The sequence below is a fragment of the Lagenorhynchus albirostris genome, chromosome 9 (genome assembly GCF_949774975.1).
Source record: "Lagenorhynchus albirostris chromosome 9, mLagAlb1.1, whole genome shotgun sequence".
NCBI classification, from domain to species: domain Eukaryota; kingdom Metazoa; phylum Chordata; class Mammalia; order Artiodactyla; family Delphinidae; genus Lagenorhynchus; species Lagenorhynchus albirostris.
In genome coordinates this window covers 23,332,879-23,356,869 of record NC_083103.1, presented here as the reverse complement: position 1 = coordinate 23,356,869, position 23,991 = coordinate 23,332,879, and the positions used below count along the sequence as shown (strand labels likewise).

Sequence of the window (23,991 nt, the reverse complement as noted above, 5' to 3'; positions counted from 1 at the left end):
TCAGCAAGCAGACCACATCTTTTCTCCTCCCTTTATGGCCATGCACCACCCCAATTTCCATTCCTCTTCCTTGGCTGGCGTCACCTAAGAGACAGTCTCTTCCATGGTTTCCTGCAAAGGTACCAAACAGAGGCTGAATATGTGCAATGTTTCATGGATGTGAAAGACAAGGAGGAAACATGTTCTGCTGAGGGCTGGAAGAGATGGGGCAAGGTTTGGGAAGGCAAGCCCTGGATATTCTAGACTCTTCTTCCTGGGGGCAGAGGGAGGGGCTCCCTGTGGCTCGCTTCTGGAACATGTTTGGGGCAGCTCTCTTTCCTTTCAAATAAGTATCATCAGGTAATCTCCAGCCTTCCTTCAGAACTGTTTCTCAGGGTAGAGGAAAGGTGCCCTATTATCCCTTTGAGCTTCCTGTTCTCTGTATTGTTTGGAAGGCTGAAGTCAGCAGCTACTTCTGTATTCTGCATTGTTTGCATTGTTAAAACCTTTGGAAGACGCATTCAAGTTTCTTCTCCAAATGAGCTTCCCAGACCCCCTGGAAGACATTTAGAAATAGGCCACCAGGGAACAGTGTCTGTCAAAGTCAGGTTTTCTACCTTCCTCTAAAGGCTGGATTAGAGAGTGTTTACTCATCATCCTACATAGTTTAGCCTCTGGGCTAAGTACAGGGGTCAGGGATGCACGAGGGGGATCGAAGGCTGGTATCTCCGGCTCTCAGCAAGCAGTCTGGGTCCTGGAGTTAAACCTGGGTTCGAGTCCTGTCCCTCATCAGTTCTGTGTCCTTAAGCAATTGACTTAACACCCTGAGCCTCAATTTCCTCATCTTTAAAATGGAGTAATAATACCTACGTGCAGGGTTGTGTCAGGACCAACTGTGATCGTGTGCGGAATGACTGACAGGGAGCAAAAAGCATCCTCGGTAATCATTGAGATCACTGTAAGTATCAGACCTGGGACCTCTCCCTTCCCCATTCAGCTCAAACTCTGTTCCCGCTGCACTTGAGACATGCTTCCAGCTGCCTTTGGAAGATTTCCATTCCATTTCTGGGCAAAACATTAGCCAATAAGGTCTCATTTAATTTGGGGGGAGGGCACACCGAAGCTTGGCACCCCCGTGCTTACTGGCACAACTGTTGCCAGGCAGATAAGGCGGCGTAGGATGTTCCGGGAAGCTTGGCTATTGCAGAAGCTGGTGGAAGCGAGTGGGGAAACACGCTCCGGGTCCTGTCTTTACTTGCACGATGACAGGCAGTCTCCTGGGCTGCTTGTCCCAGCAGGATCTGCCTCTTCCTGCCCTCGGTGCTGGCAGTCGGCAGTGAGGCTGGAGGAGGAAATGGTATTTTCCTCCCTCTTGGGTAGAAGTATTTCTTTACAGTACTGTTCCCTGGTCTCAGAGTATAGAAAGACCCTTAGGGGCAAGTTAATGCAGTAGCTTTCTTCTCATTCTGGAAATTTTGAAGTTTCCCAAAGCCCACTTGCTCCCCAGAAGCCCGGGCTTAGAATTTCCTGGTTGTGGAGGTGCGGAGAGGACTAGCTTTTGAGTACATGAAGTGCCCACCCATCAATCATTGGGGTGTTCAATCCTCTTATCTCCCAAAATACCTTGAATTGTCTCTAACTGCTCAGTTCTTTTCAGCTCTAAAGAAAGGAACATCTGGCCTCTCCCAGCCACACCTCAGAAGTGGCTAAAACTTTTGCACCTTTTAATAGGAGTGTTTGCCTTCGTGTCAGGTTCTCATTTTGCTTTTAATTTCATAGGAGTGTGGTTGCAGACTGTTGTTTGGGCTGAAACAGAAGATGATCGAAACACAGATGATTGTTCGTGGTGTAAATACATTATAAATTAGAACCGAGGGGTCCCCCTGGTATCTGGGAGAGCTGTGACTCGTCGTCCAGGGTTTTATCTTCCTGCGGGAGAAGGAAAATTAAGCAACTATTATGAACCAAATGCAACGCTGGTGTTTCCCTTGAGTTTATTATTCAACTCCCATAAACCTCTCTTGGCGGTACGCAGCAGATATCAAGTAGCCACTGAATAAATAAATGACTGAATTGCCTTAGAGTCATTTTACAGACTGAGAAACTGAGGCTCGTATAGATGAAGTAACTTGTCCAAGAAGCCTCCGCTCTCACGTGGTGGGGCTGGACTTCAATCCTCTCCCTCCCGCATCACACCAGCGTCCCATTCAGCTTTATGGGACCCATCCTGTCCTTCCATCTCCAGAACTGGAGGCCTTGAAAATTCCAGGCATCTCCTTTTCCTGAGAATCTGGATTCTTCTGGCTCCTTGACAATGAAGGACCTTGAAACAATTTAGTACAACCGAGAGTTATCTTCGGGAAAACAGGTGAAGGGAACTTCCCTCTTTGCTCTTCCCATTGGCAATGGGACCTCCGAGACCACCAACGATCAGGGAGCCAGTTGGGGGTGGGCGTCTCCACTTCCAGTTGTGCAGGGGGGAGCTGCCGAGAAGCACCTCACTTGAGGATTGTCTCACAACTAAAGAATGGTTTGCATTGGCCCGTGTTGCTGAAACTCACTGCAGGGAGCGCTGGGGCTGTTGGTGGTAATTTAGGAGTAGTCTCTCTAAGGAGATCAGCCATCCTGCTATGCTTCCCTTAATTGAAACCATTCTCTCCCTCCAGCTTGGATGGGGCAGGTTGTAGTCTCTGTGTGCTGGAAGGCATTTAGCTGTTGTAATTGGAGAGAAGGATGCTGGTAACACTCTTGTCTATTGTTTCTTTTTGCTGGCCACTCCAGCCTGCGTGACGCACCCATCACACCACCACTGCCTTGATTCCAGAGGGATGTGCCACAACCCCGCAGGCAGGAGGGAGCCACTCGGGTTCCTGGAGTGTTTAGAGAACACGTTTAAAGGAAACATAGACTTCCAGAGGCAGAGCGTTAGGTTGGCCAGGGACCTAGACACCACCAAAGCCAACTTCTTCCTGCTCTGATAAAGAAACTGAAGCCGTACTGATAAGTACTGACAGCTTCTCAGTAAGAAGTCCAACTCTAGATCCCAGGTCACTGGACTCTAATGCGTTTCCCACAAAACTAAAGAGACATCTATTGGGCACCATACTGTGTATCAGACATCGTGGATATAAGGATGAACAAGGCATAATCCCAGTGGAACCCATTTTGATTATGTGGGTTAGTATCACTTGAGGCATACTTCTTCCTAGAATAATGTTTTATAGATAGTGTCTGTCTGTCTACCCATCTGTCTATCCATCCACCCATTCATCTATCTCTTTCCTTCTTCCTTCCTCTCTTTCTTTTTTTCTTTCTTCCTTCCTTCCTTCCTATCTACCTACCTATCTATCATCTATCTACCTATCTATCTATCTATCTAGCATATGTATTATATAGAGTAGGAGCTCATGTATCGTACAATTAGGCTTCTGGCTGCTAACTGGAGGTCTTGAGTGGCTACTACCAGTGATACAATGAATGGCTGACCAGTTAATCAAGAATTGTCAGAGTGGGAGGCCCTTTATGATTAAGTAGCCTTACATCCACTTAATCTTTGAGATGATTGCCTACTATCGATCAAGTCCCAGCCACTTTGCTAAGCGTCAGGTACTTTGCTACGTGTTTCAGGTGCATTTTCCCACTGACACCTTAAAAGCACCCCATGACGCAGGTATTGCCTTCACTTTACTAATGAGGCTGAAAGGTTAAGAAAACATGGTGTGCCCAACATTCCACAGGAGCCCAAGCTGGGGCTTGGACCCAAGTCTTTCTGATATGAAAGACTATGACCTTGGCCGCTGTGTCATCTTACAATAGCATAGGGGTAATTGCTCTGTCACCTTAGTAACTATAAACTAAGGGAGGCTGAAGATGCCAGGAGATCCTTGTAAGCCTTCAGAGGGCTGGTGAGTGGACACATCACAGTTGCACCCTGACGGGCTGCTCTGTCACGCTGTTGGATTTGCCTCCTTGAAGTTCAGGCCAAGACCCAGAAGGGGCAGATGGAGCCATCTTCCATCAACTCTGTACCCAGCTTATGACTCAAATGGAACTCTTATCCACAAAGCCGGGTCGTTCGGTTGCCATACCTTTGCCTTCCAAGTCTGCCTTGTTTACCCTACTAAGTCCACATGCTCAGGACATCTCGTTATGGACCCTGGAAGGCAATGAATTCCAAATCTGATTTAATCTCTGTGTGTGTGTGTGGGGGGGGGGGTATTTCCTTTCGCCATGTATCTGATCTCACCAAGAGCTCCATAATAAGTAGGGAAAATATGCCCATAAGTTCATAGAAGAGTGTGCCTCAGACCACACAGACTGCCCGAAAAGGCAGCCTGTTCCCCTTTTATTTTTGTGTAGCGCTATCGCTCCCGAAATTGCCTTATTTATATGCTAATCGTTTCCCTGTATATCGTCTGTTTCCCCACACTAGAGCATAAGCTCTTTCAGGGCAGGGACCTCGTATGTCCCCTCAGCACCCAGGTTCATATCTGGTACGTAACACTCACATCTTCTAGAGGGTGCTTTGAACGGATGCCTTGCGCCACGCCCTAAGAAGACCAATTTGGGAGGCACGGATTTCATAGGAGGAGGCCCTGCCCTGTTGTGCCTATCCTGCTGCTTCCAGGATGCCTCTCGAGTGTCCGGGCTGAAAGCAGCTTAGGCCTTCACCCGGGTGTGGTCTCTTGCCATGTTCGATGGCTGTTTAGTTGAAGGAAGATCAAGATCTTATTTTCTTTGACAACTTCACAGGAGGATCATTTGTAGCTTCCTCCATTCCAAGCCTCCTGGCTTTTTGCGTGAGCTGTGTTCCTTAAAAGCAAGAAGTTATGCTTGGCCCGCTCCGGCTACACATGAAATGGTAAAGGTTTTGGTCCAAACCCTGTGGCTTGAGTCAGATTTAAAAAAGCTTGTCAGAAACGTGTTCTCTGGAGCCTGGCGTTTGCAACTGGCATCTGTGGTTACAGATGAGATTTCAGAGATTGAAAGCTCAGGAAGAGGTGTGAATTACAAGCTCTTAGCTCACAGGGCAATTGGAACGGTACTGATCCTGGAAATCTTTTGGCCCAGATTTTTAAAAACTATCCCCTCAATCCAGCCTCTCCCTCGATAGGGTTTCTGCTTTGAAACATTTGTATTACTCTTAAAAGCATCTGGAGAATAAATAAGGGACTGGGAAGGGGCCTGTTACTCACATGAGCACTCACACCCCTCTTCACTTTAGCATCTGATGGGGGGAGAGAGAGAGAGAGAGAGAGAGAGAGAGAGAGAGAGAGAGAGAGAGAGAGAGAGAGAGAGAGAGAGTGTCTATGAGAAAAGAGAGCGATTGAGTCATTAAAATACGACCTGATGATTTCTGAGCCCTCCTAATTCGGAATCAGTGAAAATCTAGAACTCTCCTTGGTCACTTATGATACTTGTTGTTGTAAACAAATGCTTTTGCAGCTACATCACTTCACTGCTGATGCATTTGAAGAGGAAAGGGGTGACCTAAAGGCATGGTTCTTGTTCTATCTCAATCCACGTGAAGGTCAGGATTGGTAGTAGGTAAATTGTAAGTACAGGGCTACTGACAACCAGGTGCCAAGGCTTATGAATGACTTTCTTCTCTTATAAACTGCAGCAAACTCATGGCTATTCCTAGAAGACTTTGCATGCTCACTCATTTGCATTTGGGTAAGATTTTTTGAGTGACAGGGAAAGAAGCCACTAGGGATGGCAAGGTACCTGGTGCCCATCGGAGTGTGACTGACATGGTCCCTCCTGTGAATTTGAAGTGGTACCATGGGGGAAAGAGGATAAAAACCATCAATCTAAGGGGTGTCTGAACTAGGTACCATCTGTCACGGAAAGAGAAGAGGTAGCGAGTTACTATCGAAGCCAGGCGGAAATCCAAGCCATTCCTCAACCTTTTCCTCTCACTGTGATCCTGAGACAGTCACCCCTGCCTAGGGCACAGGGCTGTTAAGTCCCAGTGCAGGACTCACTTCTCTATGAAAATGTCCCCATCTCCTTGGGTCTGTTAGTTACCCCATTGGAGGAGACAGCAGTCACCGTCCACCAACTCTATTGGCATGACACTAGCAAATACAAAGCCGGTAGATGCTCAAACTATCTGGCAAGAGGCATTATCCTGCAATTCACCTGGGATCTCCTGAAATTAAGTGATGAGAGAGGCATTCGTGTGGCATTTAAGAGAGAGGGGCCAGGCTGCCTGACCCCCTAACGGTGCAGACTTGGACAAGTTCCTTTCTTTTTTTTTTTTGACATTATAATAAGGGTCTTTATTCCAAGTACTAAAATTCAGAAATAAGGAAAACAAGTAAAATGCCAACAATTACATATTTATGACATAGTTAAAATAACTTATAAAGGCAACTTACATTTAATTATATAAATAAATGAATAGGAAAAGACCAAGTTTCTTAACCTCTCTAAACTGTAGTTTTCTTATCTGTAATAAGGTCTGATGTCAATAATAGTCCTTATCTCATACATTTATTGTGGGGATTAAATGAGATAATCAGTGTGGAGTAGGTACTCCATCTATGGTAATATTTCTGGGGAGCCCAGCCAGAGGCTCAGCAGTAGGACCTGTCCCAACCACACCCCACAGGGTCCTTTCATTTCTAGCCTCCAGTGTGAGAATCTGTGTGCCCCAAGCAGAGGGGGGTGGCTTTGGTAAATATCTGGGCTAACTCACGTCAGACGACAGATATCATCCCAGCGTTTGACTCATGGCCCTGCCACTTTCACAGCAAATGTTGAGTCAGTTGTGATCTGGACCTCACTTGTTTCATCTGCAAAATGGGATTGATGATTTGACCTCTCAAAGCTGCTCTGGAGATCGCGCGGTACGACACCTGTTACCACACCTAGACTAATGTCTGACACGATAGCAGCTCCATAAATTCCAGAATCTTGTCTTCATCACTTGAAAGGATGCTAAAAGAGATAGGGAAGAGAAAATCAAATCTGAGCTGGGGATACCCTGGACTGTGTGGTGATGCCGGACTCTGTGGGAGTTGGTGGTGGCCTTTTGTTCCCCTCCATCTGGATGGCTCTACCTTGAAGGACAACAGCCTCACCTCAGTTTCTGGATCTATAAATCCTCTCGAGTCCATTGCTCTCCAGCCCCCATCCCTGTAGGTTAGGATTGGAAAAGCAGACTTTGCTATCTCCTCTCCACAGGGTGAGCCAGGGACAACCTTTAAGGGGAACTTTACATTGCAAGGTATTTTTATTCTTGAGACTGACAGGAAAAAAAAAAACATGCTAAGCCTGTATCACTTGTGAAGCATTTTTATACAGTGCATTTCATTTGGGCTGCAGCCTTTGAGCTGCTAAGTACTTAGCGCTCTGACCCTCTGCTTCCACAGCTGTCACATGGGGCAACTAAACATCTTAGGATGCTTTGAAGCCCCTGGCACATCGCAAGCCTTGCCAAGGGGTGGTTATCATTGTTATGATTGGCCCCTACTGCGGTGGTTTCCAGAGTGTTCCACGCAGCCTCCTAAAGCATTGTGGAGGGTGTCAGGACCGTTGGTGGGGTGGGGTGGAGGCTGGGCAAGAATGAGCAGCTGGAGGATCGAGGCTCTGGGGTCTCCACCCTCACTCCTGCTCCCACGGGAGCAGCTCTGCTTTCCCCTATCCTAAATATTGTGGTTCTGCCTAAGACATCACTGGGAGGGGGAGGGGAAGAAAAGTATGAAAACCACTCTCTTCTGTCTGAGTGCTGTCACTTTTCCCCTTTGCTTGCTGACACCCAAGATGGAAAGGGCAGCACCACGGGTAATGGGGAAACTCAGAAGACCTTGAAAATCTGAGTTGAGGTCTGGGTTTTATTCAAACTCTGTAAGACTTTGGAGTCTCTGAATCTCTTGCTCCTTTGTTTCTTCATCTGTAAAATGGGGCCATAGTACCTACCTGATGGGCCTCATGGGGCTGCTTTTGGATGTGGAAATGCTTCATAATTGGAGATGGAAAGTTCCCCCATGGCACCATGACTGACACTTGTACTTTGATCCACCTGTTCTGCTGGGGTTGGAGAATACTAGATTTTTGGGAAGCTTTCTGAGATGTTCATACTGTCCCAGGTGTGCATATAACTCCTCCCCGCTTTATCCCACTAGCTTCAAGCATTTCCTAACTTCCTGCTTCATCCTGGGAGTTAGGAAGGCTAGGTGTGAACCAGAGATCTAGAGTGACTTATTCAACATCACACAGCATATAATGAACAGGAGTCAGGCTAGAACTGTTTGTCCTTCTCCCAGGTGGGGGCCCATGGCTCATCAGCGTGTCAGTGGCTCACTAACCACCGCGAGATGCAGCTATTACTTGTGAATAACAGTGTCAGCCCACCTCAGCTCTCATGACATCCTTCCCTCAGATTAAAATCAGCCAGTTCGTCACAGATCCAGCTACAGACCTGAGCCAAAGCTGTACCTGAGCTAGGTGTTATAACTGTAATTAGCTCCCCCCCAAAAAAATCTAACTATGAAACAAAAAGTAGGACCTCTTTTTTTTCTACTTGCAACAGGAAAAACCCCATGTGGGCCCCTGAGATGCTTTTTCATTTCATTTACCACATCCTGGGTTTGTGCTAGCCAGTCTGCTAAACAGATATGGTCCAAAAAAGAAGAAAACAAGGTCTCAGGCCCAAAGCCAAACATTTCCCGGTCGCCATGGCAACACGCAGGGGCACACACTGTGGTTTCTCTCCCTCAGCTGTCTTCCCGGAGACTCGCTCACCAAAGACCAATGGCCTCACAGAGTTGGGTACTGAGGTAACAGTTCTGGGACACACTTTCCTTTGCCAGAAAGACTGTTGGATCCAGGATCGGGAATGGGGGCCTAACCAGACCTTCCCACCCTCTCCCCTCCCCCAGTTCCCATTACTCCACCAGGAGGCAGGGGTGGGGGTCTTTCTTCAGACTCTGTACAAACAATCCAAGAGCTTCGTTGGATTGGTTCTTTGGAGGCCTAGACTGAAGGGCCAGTGTAGTGGCTGAGAGAACCCTTGGACTCTTCTCTGACAGAGTGGATGTGATGGGCCCTTGTTGGCTGCCATGACAGGCTCCTTGGACACAAAGGCTGAGAGGTCAGGGGATATAGCCAGCACCAAGAAGTTGGGGTGCATTTCCCTTCTAAGTGCCAAGGGATGAATCGCTCAGTTGAAAACAACCCAGGACACATTCTGGAGGAAATTCTCTCGGTATGATGGTGTATGACTATTTTCTCTGCTCATTAAACCCTCACCCGCCTCCAGGGCAATTCGGGGAGAGACTGAGTCCTTCAAGATTTATGGCCCGAGGCAGCCAAAGGCGATTCGGCCACTGAGTGTGATTTTGGCCTCGTTCAGAATGGGATGCTGAACAATAGACCCTTTCACCAGGCGCTCATCACATGGGCATCAGGGGATGGGGGCGAGAGATGTGGGGCGGCAGGAAGGCTGCCAGCCTTCTGAACTGGCAGGCCTGGGTGGCAGCAGGGGCTATAATAGCTAGGAAGACTCCCAGATGGAAACTTCTGGGCTTTGAAGACATCAAACAATCACAATGAAGAAGAGAATGGCTTCTTCATGTCCCATTAAGACAGTGGACTGTGGCTTTATTGGAACGGCTTGCTCAGGCCTCTTATAAAAGCAGTCCAGTAGTCAGAAAACTAGCAGTTATGGACCCCAGAGGTCCTGCTTTTCTCACAGCTGGCTGGGGGACCACGCTCAGTCATTGTGGATTTTTGTTTTCTCTTGCGTCTCAAGAGAATTTTTGATGCTGGCTGGCCATTGTTCCTCCTCGCTTTAAACGCAGATGATCCAATTAGCAATAATGCTTTAAAGAACAATTGGCCTTATCTATGTCTCCCTAGTTCTGACGAGGATCATTTCGGTTAGATTCGTGATGTGGCATAATCTTTTTCAGACATGAGCTCAGCAAATCAGAGGACAGAAAGTGAATCCCGGCTGCTTCATGATAAACACTAGAAAGATGAAAAATGTGGAGAGCTCGCTGGTGCTTTTGGCCACCTCCGCCCAGGAGGCTTGCATGTGACTGACTCCGGGGGCTCGACGGAGTCGGATGCAGTGAGCCTGGAGTGCCATGCTCCAGCTAGAAGGGCCTGGTCTGTTGAGGTTTGGGGGCTGGGCAACAGACATCTCAAAATGTCACAAGGACAGCCTGTGGTCTGGCATCCCAGCCCTGGGCCAACCTGTCTTCATTCTGTTCTGCCTGGCCTTGGCCAGAGCCCTCAAGCTGTAAAGGACAGAAGAGGCCTGAGGCTGAAGCTGGGGTTGGGGGGTCTCTGATCCCCAGGGGGATCTCGGGAAGAGCATAGGTAGAATGAGAGAGAGGAAGCCAGACCTCTGTTGGGGGAAAGCCAGCGAACACAGAGACCTCGGAATCTTTGCCTTGGGGAGAGGGTGGCAGTTCCACTAGGGCAGGTTTTCCCATCTAAGTTTTCCCAAGCTCTTGAGCAAAGGGCCCTGCCCTGTTAAGCCTTTGGTCCAGAATCAAGAGACCTGTGATCTTAAAATAATATTTGAGCTTATTAATATTTAATAATATTGAATAAGCTCAGATTCCTCTCTGCAGAGTTCTCTTTTAATGCTCACCTCTCTGCACTTTAGAAACCACGTGGAGAAGAGGGTTTCCTGTAGTTTAGCATCTGTCCCACCCACGGGGTGCCACTTAACACTGCAGCACGACCAGCTGGACTGCCCAGCCTGCAGCCAGGTCCGCAAGCCCCTAGCTCAGGTCATTCATGTCTTCTCAAAGAATCAGTTACCTCCTGCATCAGATGGGGATAACGGAAGTGCCTACCACATACCACTGTTGTGAGAATTAAATGAATTTTTAGGTGTAAAATGTTGGAAACCTCCTATGGGCCTGATGAGGCGCTAGGTGAATGTCTGCAGTTGTTCTCATGGCCGTGGGAGTTGCACAAGTCCTTGGGTCTCAGGAACTGGCCTTATTCCCATCTTCAAGAAAACCAACTTTCCCAGACACATAGCTACTCTGGGACCAAATCAGAAAAAAATCTAATTCTGCCTCATCCTTCCTGAGGAGATGACAAAAGGAGCCAGGCACATCTAGGCGGTGCCTGTTGGAAAATAGAGTAATTCATTTTGGACCGTCTGGAGAAGTCTGGTTCAGAGAATTGAGAGTCTCTGGGCACAGCGTGATGGTAGATCATCTCCTGTGGTCTTCACATGGGACGCACTGTGTCTGTCATTCCTGTCTCAGGAGATCCGGCCTCAGAAGGGGCCCTATGACACGATGTGAAAAGGCTGTGCTCGTCTCTGAGATGACAGCGCAAAGTCCAGGCAGACAACGCCAGTTGCCAAGCTGAAAGTTGGTCTCTGAAACATTTGCTTTCAGGGAAAACAGCAGAGGTTCTCAGAAGCAAGTGCTTCGGATTAAAAACATTTAAACATTTGAAGTGTCTGCTAGGGAATTCTCAACCAGGCCCAGCTGGTGATTCTTTTAGACGTGACGTGGGGAGTGGACCCGAGGCGTGTTCTGTTTGCATCCTACACGTCTGCTTGTCCTGTGTGTGGGGGAGAATATTCATTCATTCATTCATTCATTTGTCCCACATGTGCCTACTCTGTGTGGTGCTGCACAGGGTCCTGGGGACACATGCTGAAGGAGAGATGCAGTCCCTGCTGTCACGAAGCCCACAAGGAAGTTCCAAAATTCCAGAATCCTGGAATTTCTAATTACTGAAGAGACCTTAAAGATAATCATTTCTTGTAATTCTTTACCTGTTTCTGTCACAGACATCTTTGAGGAGCTAATGGAAACTGAGGGATGCTGTCTCTAGCCAAACACACACACGTGCACACAAGCATGTGGACACGTATATACGTACACACACAGTCTTGAGTATAATTTCCCAGGTTTATAGACCCTTGAAGACCAACTTGTGGATTCCGGGTTGAACACGTCTTGTCACTCAGCTCCATGGCTAGTCGGCTGTGTAATATCCCCACCCTCACTCACCTCTTAGGAAAATTTGGACACGTGCACATAATGGTGAGTTGGGTAAAGATTACACAGTGCTGTACTCTCAGCAGACACCGTGCTTTTCTATCACTCTCGAAGTGACTGGAGCAAACCAAGAAGCTATTTGTCTCAGGCCCAGGGCGATTTTACTAGAAAGATCTGTTTTCCTTGATGTGAGGCTTAGTGAAAAATACAGGTAAAATTAATGGTGTTATAGGTCAGTTTGGTTTATCCAAATAAGAATGAATTTACCCGGAACCCCACATAATTGGCAGCATAGCGCAGATGTTAGAACCCTGCCTCTCCCACTTGGGTGACTTTAGATACACTGTTTAACCTCTTTGTGCCTCAGTTTCCTTGTCTCTAAAGTGGGTTTGGCAATAGTGCCCACTCCATAGCACCTTTGTGAGAATTAATTTAGCTGAAGTAGATCGGCCACCTAATAAGTATGCAATACTCATCGGCTCTGATTAAGTGCCAAACACTGTATCAAGTGTTTGACATATCTTGTCTCATTTCACAGCCCCACAAACCCTGATGTTACTGTCATCCCATCAAGGAGAAGGCTGAGTGTCAGAGAGGGTAAGAAACTAACTAGCTGTGTAACCTGGAGTGAGTGGCAGTGTCAGGATTTGAACCCAGTTTGGGGTGGATCTCTTCCAAGTTGAACTACCAGCCTTCACGTGAGTCGGTGCCAGAGAGCTGGTTAAACAGTTCTCTTGCAGAGCTCCTTTTTTGTGGTCTTCCTGACGGGTTATTGATCGACCTCTTCCCACGTGGGCAATGAGATCCTTGGGTGCCGGGCCGATGACCCCTCTGTCCTCCTGGCAACCCCATCATAACGAACACCCTCCAGAAAGGCTCCACCCTGAATCTGAAAGTGGCCTCCAAACGTTAATGTTGCCCATTGGGTCTCTTGGAGGGAGGAACTTGGAATCTTTCCTTTATTACATGATACAGGAGATTTACTGGAGACCAGAGGGCTTAACGGAAAACATTCTTGATTCACGTCCAGTTGGACGGGCTTGTTTGAGAGATGCAATCGGCCATTTAATATTAGGCCCTTGAGTCACGGCAGCTCCCGCATCACAGGGATCTCCGTTTCTCACGAGAGATGCACAGATATCTCTGGAGTCCAGCCTCTCTGCAGGGATTTGCAGTGTGGCCAGTGCCATTGCCATGGACACGCGTGCCTGTCCAGTGGTCTGTGGTCCGTGGCTACTCACGCCTCGGCCTTACCTTAACCTTACTTGAACCTTGGGGATATTCTCAGCTATACACGGGGGAGGTTGAGAGAGCAAAACAAGTTATGTAAATCGGGGTGAGGAGTATAGTGTGCCCTGGTGGTTAAGCCTGTGGACTCTCGGTGCCCAGACTGGCTGGGTTTGAATCCTGGCTCCATCATTACGAGCTCTGTGAACCTGGGCATGTTTCTTCCCCTCTCTGTGCCTCAGTTTCTGTATTGGGAAAGGTGGGGATAATAATATTACCTACTTCATAGGGTTGTTTTACGGATAAAATGAGTTAATACTTGTCAAATGCTTAGAAGAGTGCACAATATGTGTTAGCTACTATTATTGCTGTTAGTATCATCAATACCCTTTGGGGTAATAATTTCTGTTTGCATAAGTGTTAAGAAAGCCTGTTGGAAAGTCTTCATTAATTATCAGGGCTTAACGGATACACAGCCCTGAAGGCTTGGTCCTTTTTAAGACACGAGGGACCCAGAGGGGAGGAACTGTGAATACTGTTGACCTGAAGTGAAGGTTTTGGCACCGTCTTCGGAATTCCCAGATGGCTGAATGCCATCAAGATTAGGAGTTGGACCTTTTCTATGTGTGAGATTAAGATAAATGTAAGCCGTGGACTTCTCACATTGCATAGAATTTCCTCATTCATTCAGCAGCCCTTTTCTGACACCTACTACACACGCTGGGTAAGCCTCGCATTTCTAGGAAGGCTGAAGCTTGATTTTATCTGGCCCTTCCTGTCTTGGCTGACCTCAAGCACACACATCACACAGTCACTACTCACACGCACACCTAGAAACACACTTACACATTCCTGTGTGTATCATCTATCAAGTGATGTTGGCTGCCGCCCGTGGAACTCAAGGGATTTTATTCAAACGTCTCAGTGTGAATCGGTTCCTTTCGCATTTGCATATTCTGTGTGCCAGGTGGCAAACTCTGATTTATTTTAATAAGACAGAAACTGTCATTCAGCTCCAAACCACCATCCATGCCTCAGACTTTATTTTTAACCTAGAAGTGACAGCAACCACCTGGCCGCACGCTGATGGGCGGTCTGCCTCTCCTGGCATCTGCTGAAGTGTCCTCTGTCTCCCTCACCTCCAGGAAACTGATTGGGAGGCTTTGCTGCTCTTTTGTAAGCTACACACGGAGGACCCCCGGAAGGACGGTCACCCAGCGTGACAGTCTCCTTTGGCAGAGATTGGCCGACCGAGGCCAAAGCTGAAAATGTCAGTAAAAACAAACAGCGTTTCAAAAGGGCCCTGTACATTCCCCCCTCTGTGCTCCCCTGGCCTCACCAGCCAAGTATTGTGTGAGTGGCTTCCAGAGGACACCACTCCAAAAAGGAATTAGTCTCCCCAAAACATGTTTTCTCCACTTCACCTAGTTCTAATGTTTTTTAAAAGCACCTCCATGCTAATGATACAAAGAAAAGAGAATCACTTGATATTGGCTTATGTCTTTGCAAAAGCTCTATTTCTTATGTCTTCTTTTACTATTTTCAGAGTTGAGAAAGGTTGTAGAGAAGTTTAACAGTTTTCTTATCATCTCGATCTGCATTCATCAGACTCTGTTTTCTGGTGATTGGAAGCTGCTTCCTGCTCAGAGAGGAGAAAGCACTTGTTGGCTGTACAATCCCATTAACACTGACCCTATCTTTGTCATTATGTAACAGTTGTTTAGGTGTATCTCTTCCCTCCAGAGTGAAAACTTGCTCTAATGATATGAAAGGATTCTTGGGCACATAGCAAAGTGGATTGGAGCGTGGGTTTTGGCGTTAACAGACCTGAGATGGAATTCCAGCTCTGCCACTTAATGGCTGGGTGACTTTGCAAAGTCATTTCATTTTTCTGAGCTTCACTTTCTTCACCTATAAATAATACATACATACATACAAGTCACCTCTCAGGGTCTTTGAAAGGTGATGCCACACGGAACCCCAAAGTTGCTGGGTAACCAGGGACGCTGCGGTTGCAGGCTTCTCCGCCCTGGCTATCAGCTCAGAAATGTAAAACAAAGCAACTGGGGTTCAGGAAGGCAACTACAGGCTCTGGACGGCAATTCTCACTTCCTTGGGCAGCTCACTTTTCTGAGCCCCAGTTTTCTCATTGATAAGTAAGCAGAATCTTCCTGATGACCTGTGGACCCACCCACGTGAGAGAGAGATTCTGAGTTAAAGCCAATTCTGTCTGAATTGGGACTGACAGAGTGGTGTCTGGCATTGGCAGAGTCAATGTCTGACTGTCTTTGAGGCTCAAGGAAGTGCTCTGCTTCAGCAGGACAGCTTCAAGGACAGAACCTTTCTGTGTTGGCGTTTACTCAGGTGCAAACTGGGCATCATGCAGAAGAATATTGAGTTTTCAGTTAAGGGCTTTGAAGTCTTTTGAGATTGTTACAGAGGATCAGGGAACACCAGGTGATTTTTTTTTTTCAGCTCCTTATTGAGATTTCAGATTCATGTCTGCAAACTCACAGAAGTCCTAGGACTAAATCATTTTTAAACTGGTTGGTAGCAGTTAGGTTTCATTTTGTACGCATTAACTCTTGCAAGTAAAGAACAGGTCTTGGATCTATCTGGCAATATGTTCAAAGTGTGATTTTGAAGAAATTCCAAGGAGTTGTTCATTTATTCAACAAATATTTATGGGGCATCTGCTCTCTGTCAGCCACTGATGTGAGTGTTAGAGAAACAGCTGTAAACAGGCAAAAGGCCTTTGCTTTCTTGGAGTTTCCATCAAAAGAAAGGGCAGACAGAAAAAACCAAATGCACAAATAAATAGACAAGTTGCTGTGAAGACACAAAAGCATAGTAAGTTGAGGGAGACGCTGAGGGTTGGATAAGAATGTTCAGGGAAGGACCCTAAGTTGAGGTGATTTCAAGTTGAAAAACAAAATGGGATGATCAGGGGACAGTACATTCTAGACAGAAATGGCCATCAACAGAGGAATGGATAGAAAGATGTGGTCTATATATATACAATGGAATACTACTCAGCCGTAAAAAAGGACTAAATTTTGCCATTTGCAGCAACATGGATGGACTTAGAGGACATTATGCTAAGTGAAATAAGTCAGAGAAAGACAAATACTGTATGCTATCACTTATATGTGGAACCTAAAAGATAAAACAAACTAGTGAATATAACAGAAAAGCAGACTCACAGATGTAGAGAACAAACTAGCGGTTAACAGTTGGGAGGGGCCGGGGGACAATATAGAGGTAGGGGAGTAAGAGGTACAAACCACTTGGCGTAAGATAAGCTACAGGGATGTATTGTGCAACACAGGGAATATAGCCAATATTTTGTAATAACTGAATGGAGTGTAACCTTTAAAAATTGTATAAAAAATTTTAAAAAACCTAAACATGTAAAATGCACTCATGTCAGCAAGTTAGGTCCAGTATTGTTTTGTATCCCATCTATCCCATCTTGTTCTAACTCCCCCTTAGAACTGACTTCCACACATATACCCTATCAATATAGTTTTTGCAAAATCTTAAAAAAAAAAAAGAAATGGTAAAGTCAGACCTAAATGTTTAAGGTGGGAAAGGGCTCAGAATGTCCAAAGGAACTGAAGGAAAGCTTTGTGCCTGGAACAGAGTGAGCTACTTAAAGGTTAGGAGCCAGGTCATGTGGGTCTTATCAGCCATGATAAGGAAATTTATTCTGGGTGTGACTAGAAGTCACTGGAGGTTATCAGCTGGGGAGCCGTACCACGTGATTGTGGAAAAATACTCATTAAGTGGAAAAAGAGATTCCTACACCTAAAATTGTATATTTAGTACCATTTAAACTACGCAAGTATATACATAACACACACATTCAGAAAACAAACTGAAACAAGATATAGCAAAATGTTTAAAATGTTTGCAGTAGTTTTCTTAGAGGTGGACTTGCTTTTCCTTCATTACTTCCCTGAATTTTGTAAGTTTTCCCCAAGTTTGTGCTACTTTCCTAATCAGAAATAAATCACATGCTTTGTAAAAACTTTGTTGTAGAGCAGTCGGCGGAGAGAATGTAAAAGTGATGCTACTCTCTGCCTCTTATCTCAGATTTGAGAGTGAAGTAGTGATGCTTTGAAACGCTACAGTGAATGTTGAAGGCTCTGGCCAGTAGGGAAGATTATTTGTCTTTTTAATGAGGCTGCTCTAAAACAGACTTCTTATCCTTTCCAAATTATTGATGCAGAAGAATCTAACCTTTTCTTTTCATCCCATAGATCTAAATATAACCTGCCGATACAAAGGTGTATTCCACGTGGAGAAGAATGGTCGCTACAGCATCTCGAAGACTGAGGCTGCTGACCTCTGCAAGGCCTTCAATTGTACGCTGCCCACCATGGCCCAGATGGAGGCAGCCCTGCTCGCAGGGTTTGAGACCTGCAGGTAAGGGACCAGCCCCCACCTGCTGCGGGAAAGTAGGCTGCCTGGGTGCAGGGGGTGGGGCTTAGGCCCAGGAAGGCTCCTCCGTGACAGCTGAATGGCTGCTTGCCTGAAGAGTTGGCACCACCCATTAATCTGGCCAAGTCCATCTGGAACCAGTATGACCAGCTGAAATTGAGGGCCGGCTGAAGACACGTTTGTGAATCACAGAGGGAGGGGTTGCCTAGAGGAGGCCCTTAAGGGTCATGTGTTGGAAGCCACTTGCCTGAGGTGCTTCCACAACATGCTCTCCAGGCTTTGAAGAAGCGTGCAATGTCCTTGTCAGAACCACAATAGAAAGGGAACCAAATAACAGTGCTTGAAATAAATTTGTGCCTGGTGGGGTCTTCACCCTGCAGACTTGGCTAAAGCAGGTTTTTCAAACAACTCTCTCTCTTTTGATTTGTTTCTCTTCTCTGTTGCTCTGATTTGAGAGAAAAGGGCATGAAAATTATTGAGATGTATCATTACAAGTGATGGGAAAGCGATGAGAGGGACCAAGAGAGGCCTCCTACCAGACATCACAGTGCTCAGGGAGCTGTCCTCAGGCCCAGGATATCTGCTCCAGGATATTCACAGCAAGCATGGCCCTTATTTTTCTGAATTTCTCATGTGCTTGTGGAAGGTGGTGCACATTAAGAGCAAGCAGTGGTGACCACCGTGGTGAAGTGTTTCGGTTTGGTTTGTTTTCTTTAGAAGAGCTCTGGGGAATCTGGACAACTGCTCTCTGAAGTTTCCACCCCAGCCTACAGCTACCCCTCTGCACTTTTGCAATGTGATAGCGTTAGGTAACGTGGTTCCCTTTTCTCTTCAACACGCAAACACAGGCTGCTTTTTAAAAAGTCAAGCTGCAGAACTCCTTATGGAAACCATTAAATGTAAGTTAAATACATCTATCCCCTGTCCTTGGTTACAGAGTAAGGCACCCATAGTATGGGTGGGAACTGAGATACTTCTGCTGTTGAGGAAAAAGCACATCTTCACAAGTGCACTAATATGGTAGCCACCAGCCACAGATGGCTATTTACACTTAATTAAAATTAAATAAAGTCAAAACTTCAGCTCTTCATTGGCACTAGCTACGTTTCAAGTGCTCGATTAGCCACAAATGACTAGTGGCTACTTTATCGGGCAACGTAGATTATAGAACATTTCTGTTTTGCAGAAAGTTCTAATGAGCAGCACTGCTCTAAAACAAAGAGCAGATGTGTGCAGGCATCTGTGTGTGTTCAGAGCAGGGTCTTGGGAGAATATAAAAGGAGCAGATAGCTCTGGTAACTTCTGAACCTGAGCTGTAGGCTGCAATGAAGGAAAGCTAATTAGCAGGTCCACTTATTCTATTCCTAAGGCTAATTGTTTAACTATGGCCCTGACTAGGTCAGTGGCCTAAGAAAGTGGATTTAGTAAGCTGAATTTTGATTGTGAAATGCAGACAAGGCCAACTTGCTAAATACAGAAAAGTTCCCATATGTTGAGAACAGGGGAAGTTCTTACTGTACCCACTGGCCAATCATCCAGCCCTTAGATGCTGGGTGACCCCAGCCCACCTGCCCAGCCCTTAGATGCCGGGTGACCCCAGCCCATATCCCTCCCTTAATCCTCAGACTGCACCAGGGGTCGGTTATATGACCCCACTTTGCAGAGGAAGCAACTGAGACTTAGTTGCAGCCCACCCTGGGCCGCATCACTTTCATGGGGAGGAGTTCGGATACCAGACCAGCTTCCGAGGCCAGGGCAAGATTGAATGACCCCGCCCTCCCTAAGGACTGAGAGCAAAAGGGAGATGAAAGTCTGGTGCATGGATGGAGTTGCTGAGTATTTCTTTCCTCCCTGGGAACACCAACCTACTCATGAAGTATACACATATATAAATTTTAGTATCTCCAACTTATAGACAGGATGACACATAAAACCAGCGGCCGACACGATGTGATAAAAACTCAGGAATAAGTTAAATTCTAGAATGTCGGTGTGATACAGGCTAGCAGAATGTGATGGGAATGGGGTGGGCAGGAGGCTCACCAAGGAGTGTTATTATTTTAAAAAAACGAAGAAAAACTGTGCCAAAGACAGCTATCATTCTACCCATGGCTGGTTTTAAGTGTTGCAAAACTTATTTCCATAATTTCACTCAGGTAGCTATGAATCAGATACCTGCCACAGGACAGATGCGAGAGTCTCACGGGTGATGGAAGAACCTTAGCATCTCCTCTCTTCTGTCTGCCCCACCCTGATTAGTAGCAATTCTCAGATACATGGAAACTTACTAACATTTAATTGCGGCCGCTCCCCGCACCAAGCTCAGGAGTCTTTGGAGAAACCAGTCTGGCCATTCAGATGAGGAATTAGTCATGTCAGCTTTTGCAACTTAGACATAATGAGTTCGATGTGCTTAGAAATTTCAGACTCACAACCATTCCCATAGGTCTTGCAGGGTGATGCAGTATGTACTGTCACCCCTGGCAGGAAAGATTAAAAGGATTTGGGCTGTGCCTTTTAGCCAGCACTGCATTTTCAAAAACCTGTTGGCTTTAGCTTCTCCCTCTCTGCTCTTCCCTTGCCTCTGCCTCTTCCCTTGTAAATGGTATTTTCTCAGCCCACATCTCATTTTCGGAGGCATTTTATATTGGAGAGAAATCGTGCGGTAAGTATTCAGCCACCACGATGCTGATCGAAGAGGCTGGGTGCTGTATGTTGTATCTGAAAGAGCCTCCGGCTCCAAACCGCTCCCAGAAACACCATGGTGGGGCAAAGGGGCTTAAGCACTTCTCTGCTGCTTCTGGAAAATTCCTGAGCTAATGAGGCATTGCTATCTACTTAATTACTCTGACTCCCATTTTAATGACGGTCGACTTACTTCCACTGGCAATGGAATTATGCCTGAGATGCTCATGGGACAAGATGCATTGTATATGGCATATAAACAAGGCTTTGTGTTTAGAACTATGAGGTCTGGCGTGAGGGAATCACAGGAAAAGGTGAGGCCAGGAAAGAAGAGGAGGGGTTGGGAAATAAGGCAGGTTTGCCATTCGTGGACTGAAACGAAGAGCCATCTCGTTCTGTCTGATGCGAGGCAGTCGTTTTCTGTATTTTCTGGCAAACAGGAAGGTAATGGCGGGCCAGAGTGGGTCTCACATCGTCAAGGGGTCATTCTGTGACTTGGGCGTCCCTCTGCTTGTTCAAACTGGCCTGACTGCTGACCATAGATTTTATTTGAAACTAATTTTTTTTTCTTTCATGAATCGATTTTTTTCAAACACTTTTTATAGAGCTCCAAAAAAATCACTTTGTCTTCATCAGCCTTGCTGGTCCCTTTCACTGTCCCTCTGCTGTTATTTTTGGCTTTCCCATAACTCAGTTGTCGAAACCTTGTAGCATCCCTGGGGTGAACTGAAGGATGTATTGCACTGCATGAAATGTCCTTCGATGGGATATTATGAAATCCCCGCTTATAGCCTTGCGGGTGGATGACCTCTGGTTTTTCTTTTGCAGGTACGGGTTCATAGATGGGCACGTGGTGATCCCCCGGATCCACCCCAATTCCATCTGTGCTGCAAACAACACGGGAGTGTACATCCTCACATCCAATACCTCCCAGTATGACACGTATTGCTTCAATGCTTCAGGTTGGTTCCAAGTGGATTGGCTTTGTGTTCTGGGTTGCTTCTGGCCTGCCAGCCTTCAGCAACATGGCTGACAATCTTGGTTTAAGTGGGGATTCGTGTAGCCTCCATTCACATAACAGATGTTCACTGAGTATCTCTCCAGGAGAAGAAGGATTCCTGTTTCCAGGGTGCTTACCTACTAAGTTGGAAAGGCCAACAGTGAACAAATACATATTAAATAACTTACGTAAAGTCAGAGCGTAACAAGCGTTACAAAAAAGAAAGCAGAGCAACGGGCTACAGAGTGCTGGGGATGCTTTGTTTTCCTGAGAAGATAGTCAGGGAAAGTGCCTCTGAGGAGCTGGGGATAGGGAGAGCCCTGAGCGAAGCGAGGGAGGGAAGCCATGGCACCGTGGATAGCAGTGCAAAGCCAGGCCTGTGGGAGCATCATGGCCTGTGCTGAGAGTAGCAGGGAGGCCATGGTGGATAAAACCCGGTGATCAGAGGGGAGAAAGCCAGGGAATGAAGTCAGAGAGGTAGGCAGGTGCCAGGTCGCATAGGGCTTTGTAAGCTATGGTAGAGAGTTTGGACTTTATTCTCAGCGTGATGGGAAGTTATGGCAGGGTTTTGAATAAGGGAGTGACATGAATCGAATCTAATGGTAGCATTGGGGCATAAGCCAAATGGCTTCGCTTGGAGGTGTTTGTTACATGTTGGGGCCGGAGAGAAGGCTGGGAGGATATATGGTAGGGCTTTGACCTTCTTGAGTCCTTACCCAACAACTGAAAACCCAACAGCTAGAGAATAAGAAAGCCAAGTTAGGATATGCGTGCTGGGCTGCTGGCCAGGCCCCCCTCCCTGTGTAAGGGACTTGCTTCCAACCACCAGCCTGGAGACTCGTGCTTACAAGTCTAATTCAGGCCCTAGCAACATCTTGAAATTCTGTGCACCATGGGTCTTCAGGGTCTTTTGAAGAGAGTCAAACCCAGCAATGTCAAATTTTTGAATGCCAACCATCAAATGTCTTACTTCAAACGGGGCCTTCTGTTCCCCCCTGAAGGTTTAAGAGTGTGTGAAGGGGAAGACGGAGTCACAAGGCAAATGTGGTACATCTTGTTGACATGTCAGTTTCCTTAAAGGTAGGAAGGGGATGTTAAATTAGCTGGAAGATGACTTAAGATATTCCCTATATGAGACAGATATTATTACATGATGACTTAAGACATTGTTTTTATAAATCAAACACAGATATTACATATGTGTAATATGTAGTAGAATATAAAGTCTACATGGATTTTTAAGCTTAAATAGGGCATCAGAGAAAGTGTGAGGTTACATCAGTAGCTTTTGGCTTCCCCACCCATCCACTGTTGTGTGAGCAGCAGGGATGAGAGTGGGAATTCAGAAGGGAATTCTAGCACTTAGGAGAAAGAGAAAATATCAGGGCTGGTTAGTTGAAATGGAGTGCATGAGGCCAGTAAATTATGTCAAATTTATACAGGTCACTGAACCGATGGAGGGGCACTTAAAACGAGGAAAACTACAGAGTGTTTACTCTTCCCTGTAATATAAGCAAAGAACACAAATGGAGTTTGACCCAAGGAGGAGAGTCCAACTGAGGCTAAACAATACGTGGTCGCTATCCAGTCCCCATACCTATACCAGAAAGTCTATTCTAATAACATGATGAGAAAAACCACATGCAATTCAGTAGGAAAGAACCACATGCACTTCAGTAGGAAAGAGACACAGAGCCACACGTGTTCTAACTAGGTTAGCTTAGAGGTCAGAGGTCGGAGGAAGGCTTTGGGAAGGCTTCGTGCTTTAGGTGAAGGGGTTGGTCACGTGGAAAGGGCAAATTCAAGGCTGCATACTCTCCAGCCTCTGGAGAGGCACTGCCTGTTGCTTCTCCCACTGAATCTTTTCGGGTGAATGTATGCAATAAATTATGTTGTAGTGTATGCACATTGTCTCGCCTGTTTTACAAGTTGGTGTCCCTTGCTGGAAAGAACCTTCATTCAAAAAGGGAGAAGCTCCCACTGTTTTATCGCCTGGAGTTGAAGCTGTCTAGGCCAGTTACTACTGAGACTTTTCTCCCTGTCCTTTTTGCCCATAGGGTTGGGCCCATCTTCAAAGAAGGGAGTGAACGGTACTGATGAACTTTCCTCTTCTTTGGGGAGGTTAGTTCTGTTAAAAAGCTTGAGATGTCCTGGGGGGGTAGTGCGTGGCAAAGCAGCTGTAGCAAAGTAGTAAAGTTCAAAGCGATGGTTTTCCTTTTCTCATATCTAAATTTACTCAATATGGTTAGAGCACTTTTATCAATTTTCTATATGTTTTTAAAAAAGTATTTATTGATCAACGACATGCATTCAGTAGTGTGTTGGGCAGAGTGGAGTTAGAAGGAACCAGAGGGCATATTTCTTGTCTTGGGATTTAATCTTGTTGAATTCATGAGATGAAAAATAAAGGAGCTGGGGAAGAATGTTTATCTAAGGATAAATACATTCTAAATGTCTTGGTTTAGAGTTGAGTGATGGGAGTGTTGAGTGAGAGACAGATCTTGATAACCTTGTGCTCTGTGCCAACGATCCCATTGGAAAGATCTTTGAATCCATCTTAGCTTGAGACCTACAAGCAAGTGGTCAGGACCTGGTGATATGATCCCGACACAAATTGGCTACAGGGACCAAAGCCAGCTCCATCTTAGCAGATACTTTCTATAAGCTTAC

At 46.3% G+C, this 23,991-nt stretch overlaps 1 protein-coding gene across 14 annotated transcripts in view; it reads left to right on the top strand.

Annotated features, from left to right (window-relative positions):
• The window catches only part of CD44 (CD44 molecule (Indian blood group)), an 86,698-nt gene that overhangs the window by 17,642 nt on the left and 45,065 nt on the right, over positions 1 to 23,991 (top strand). For all 14 annotated transcript variants that reach the window (XM_060159409.1, XM_060159412.1, XM_060159406.1 and 11 more), the window contains exons 2-3: positions 17,456 to 17,621; positions 21,150 to 21,283. In XM_060159409.1, the coding sequence (XP_060015392.1) occupies positions 17,456 to 17,621; positions 21,150 to 21,283 (300 nt within the window). The remainder of the gene's footprint in view (positions 1 to 17,455; positions 17,622 to 21,149; positions 21,284 to 23,991) is intronic.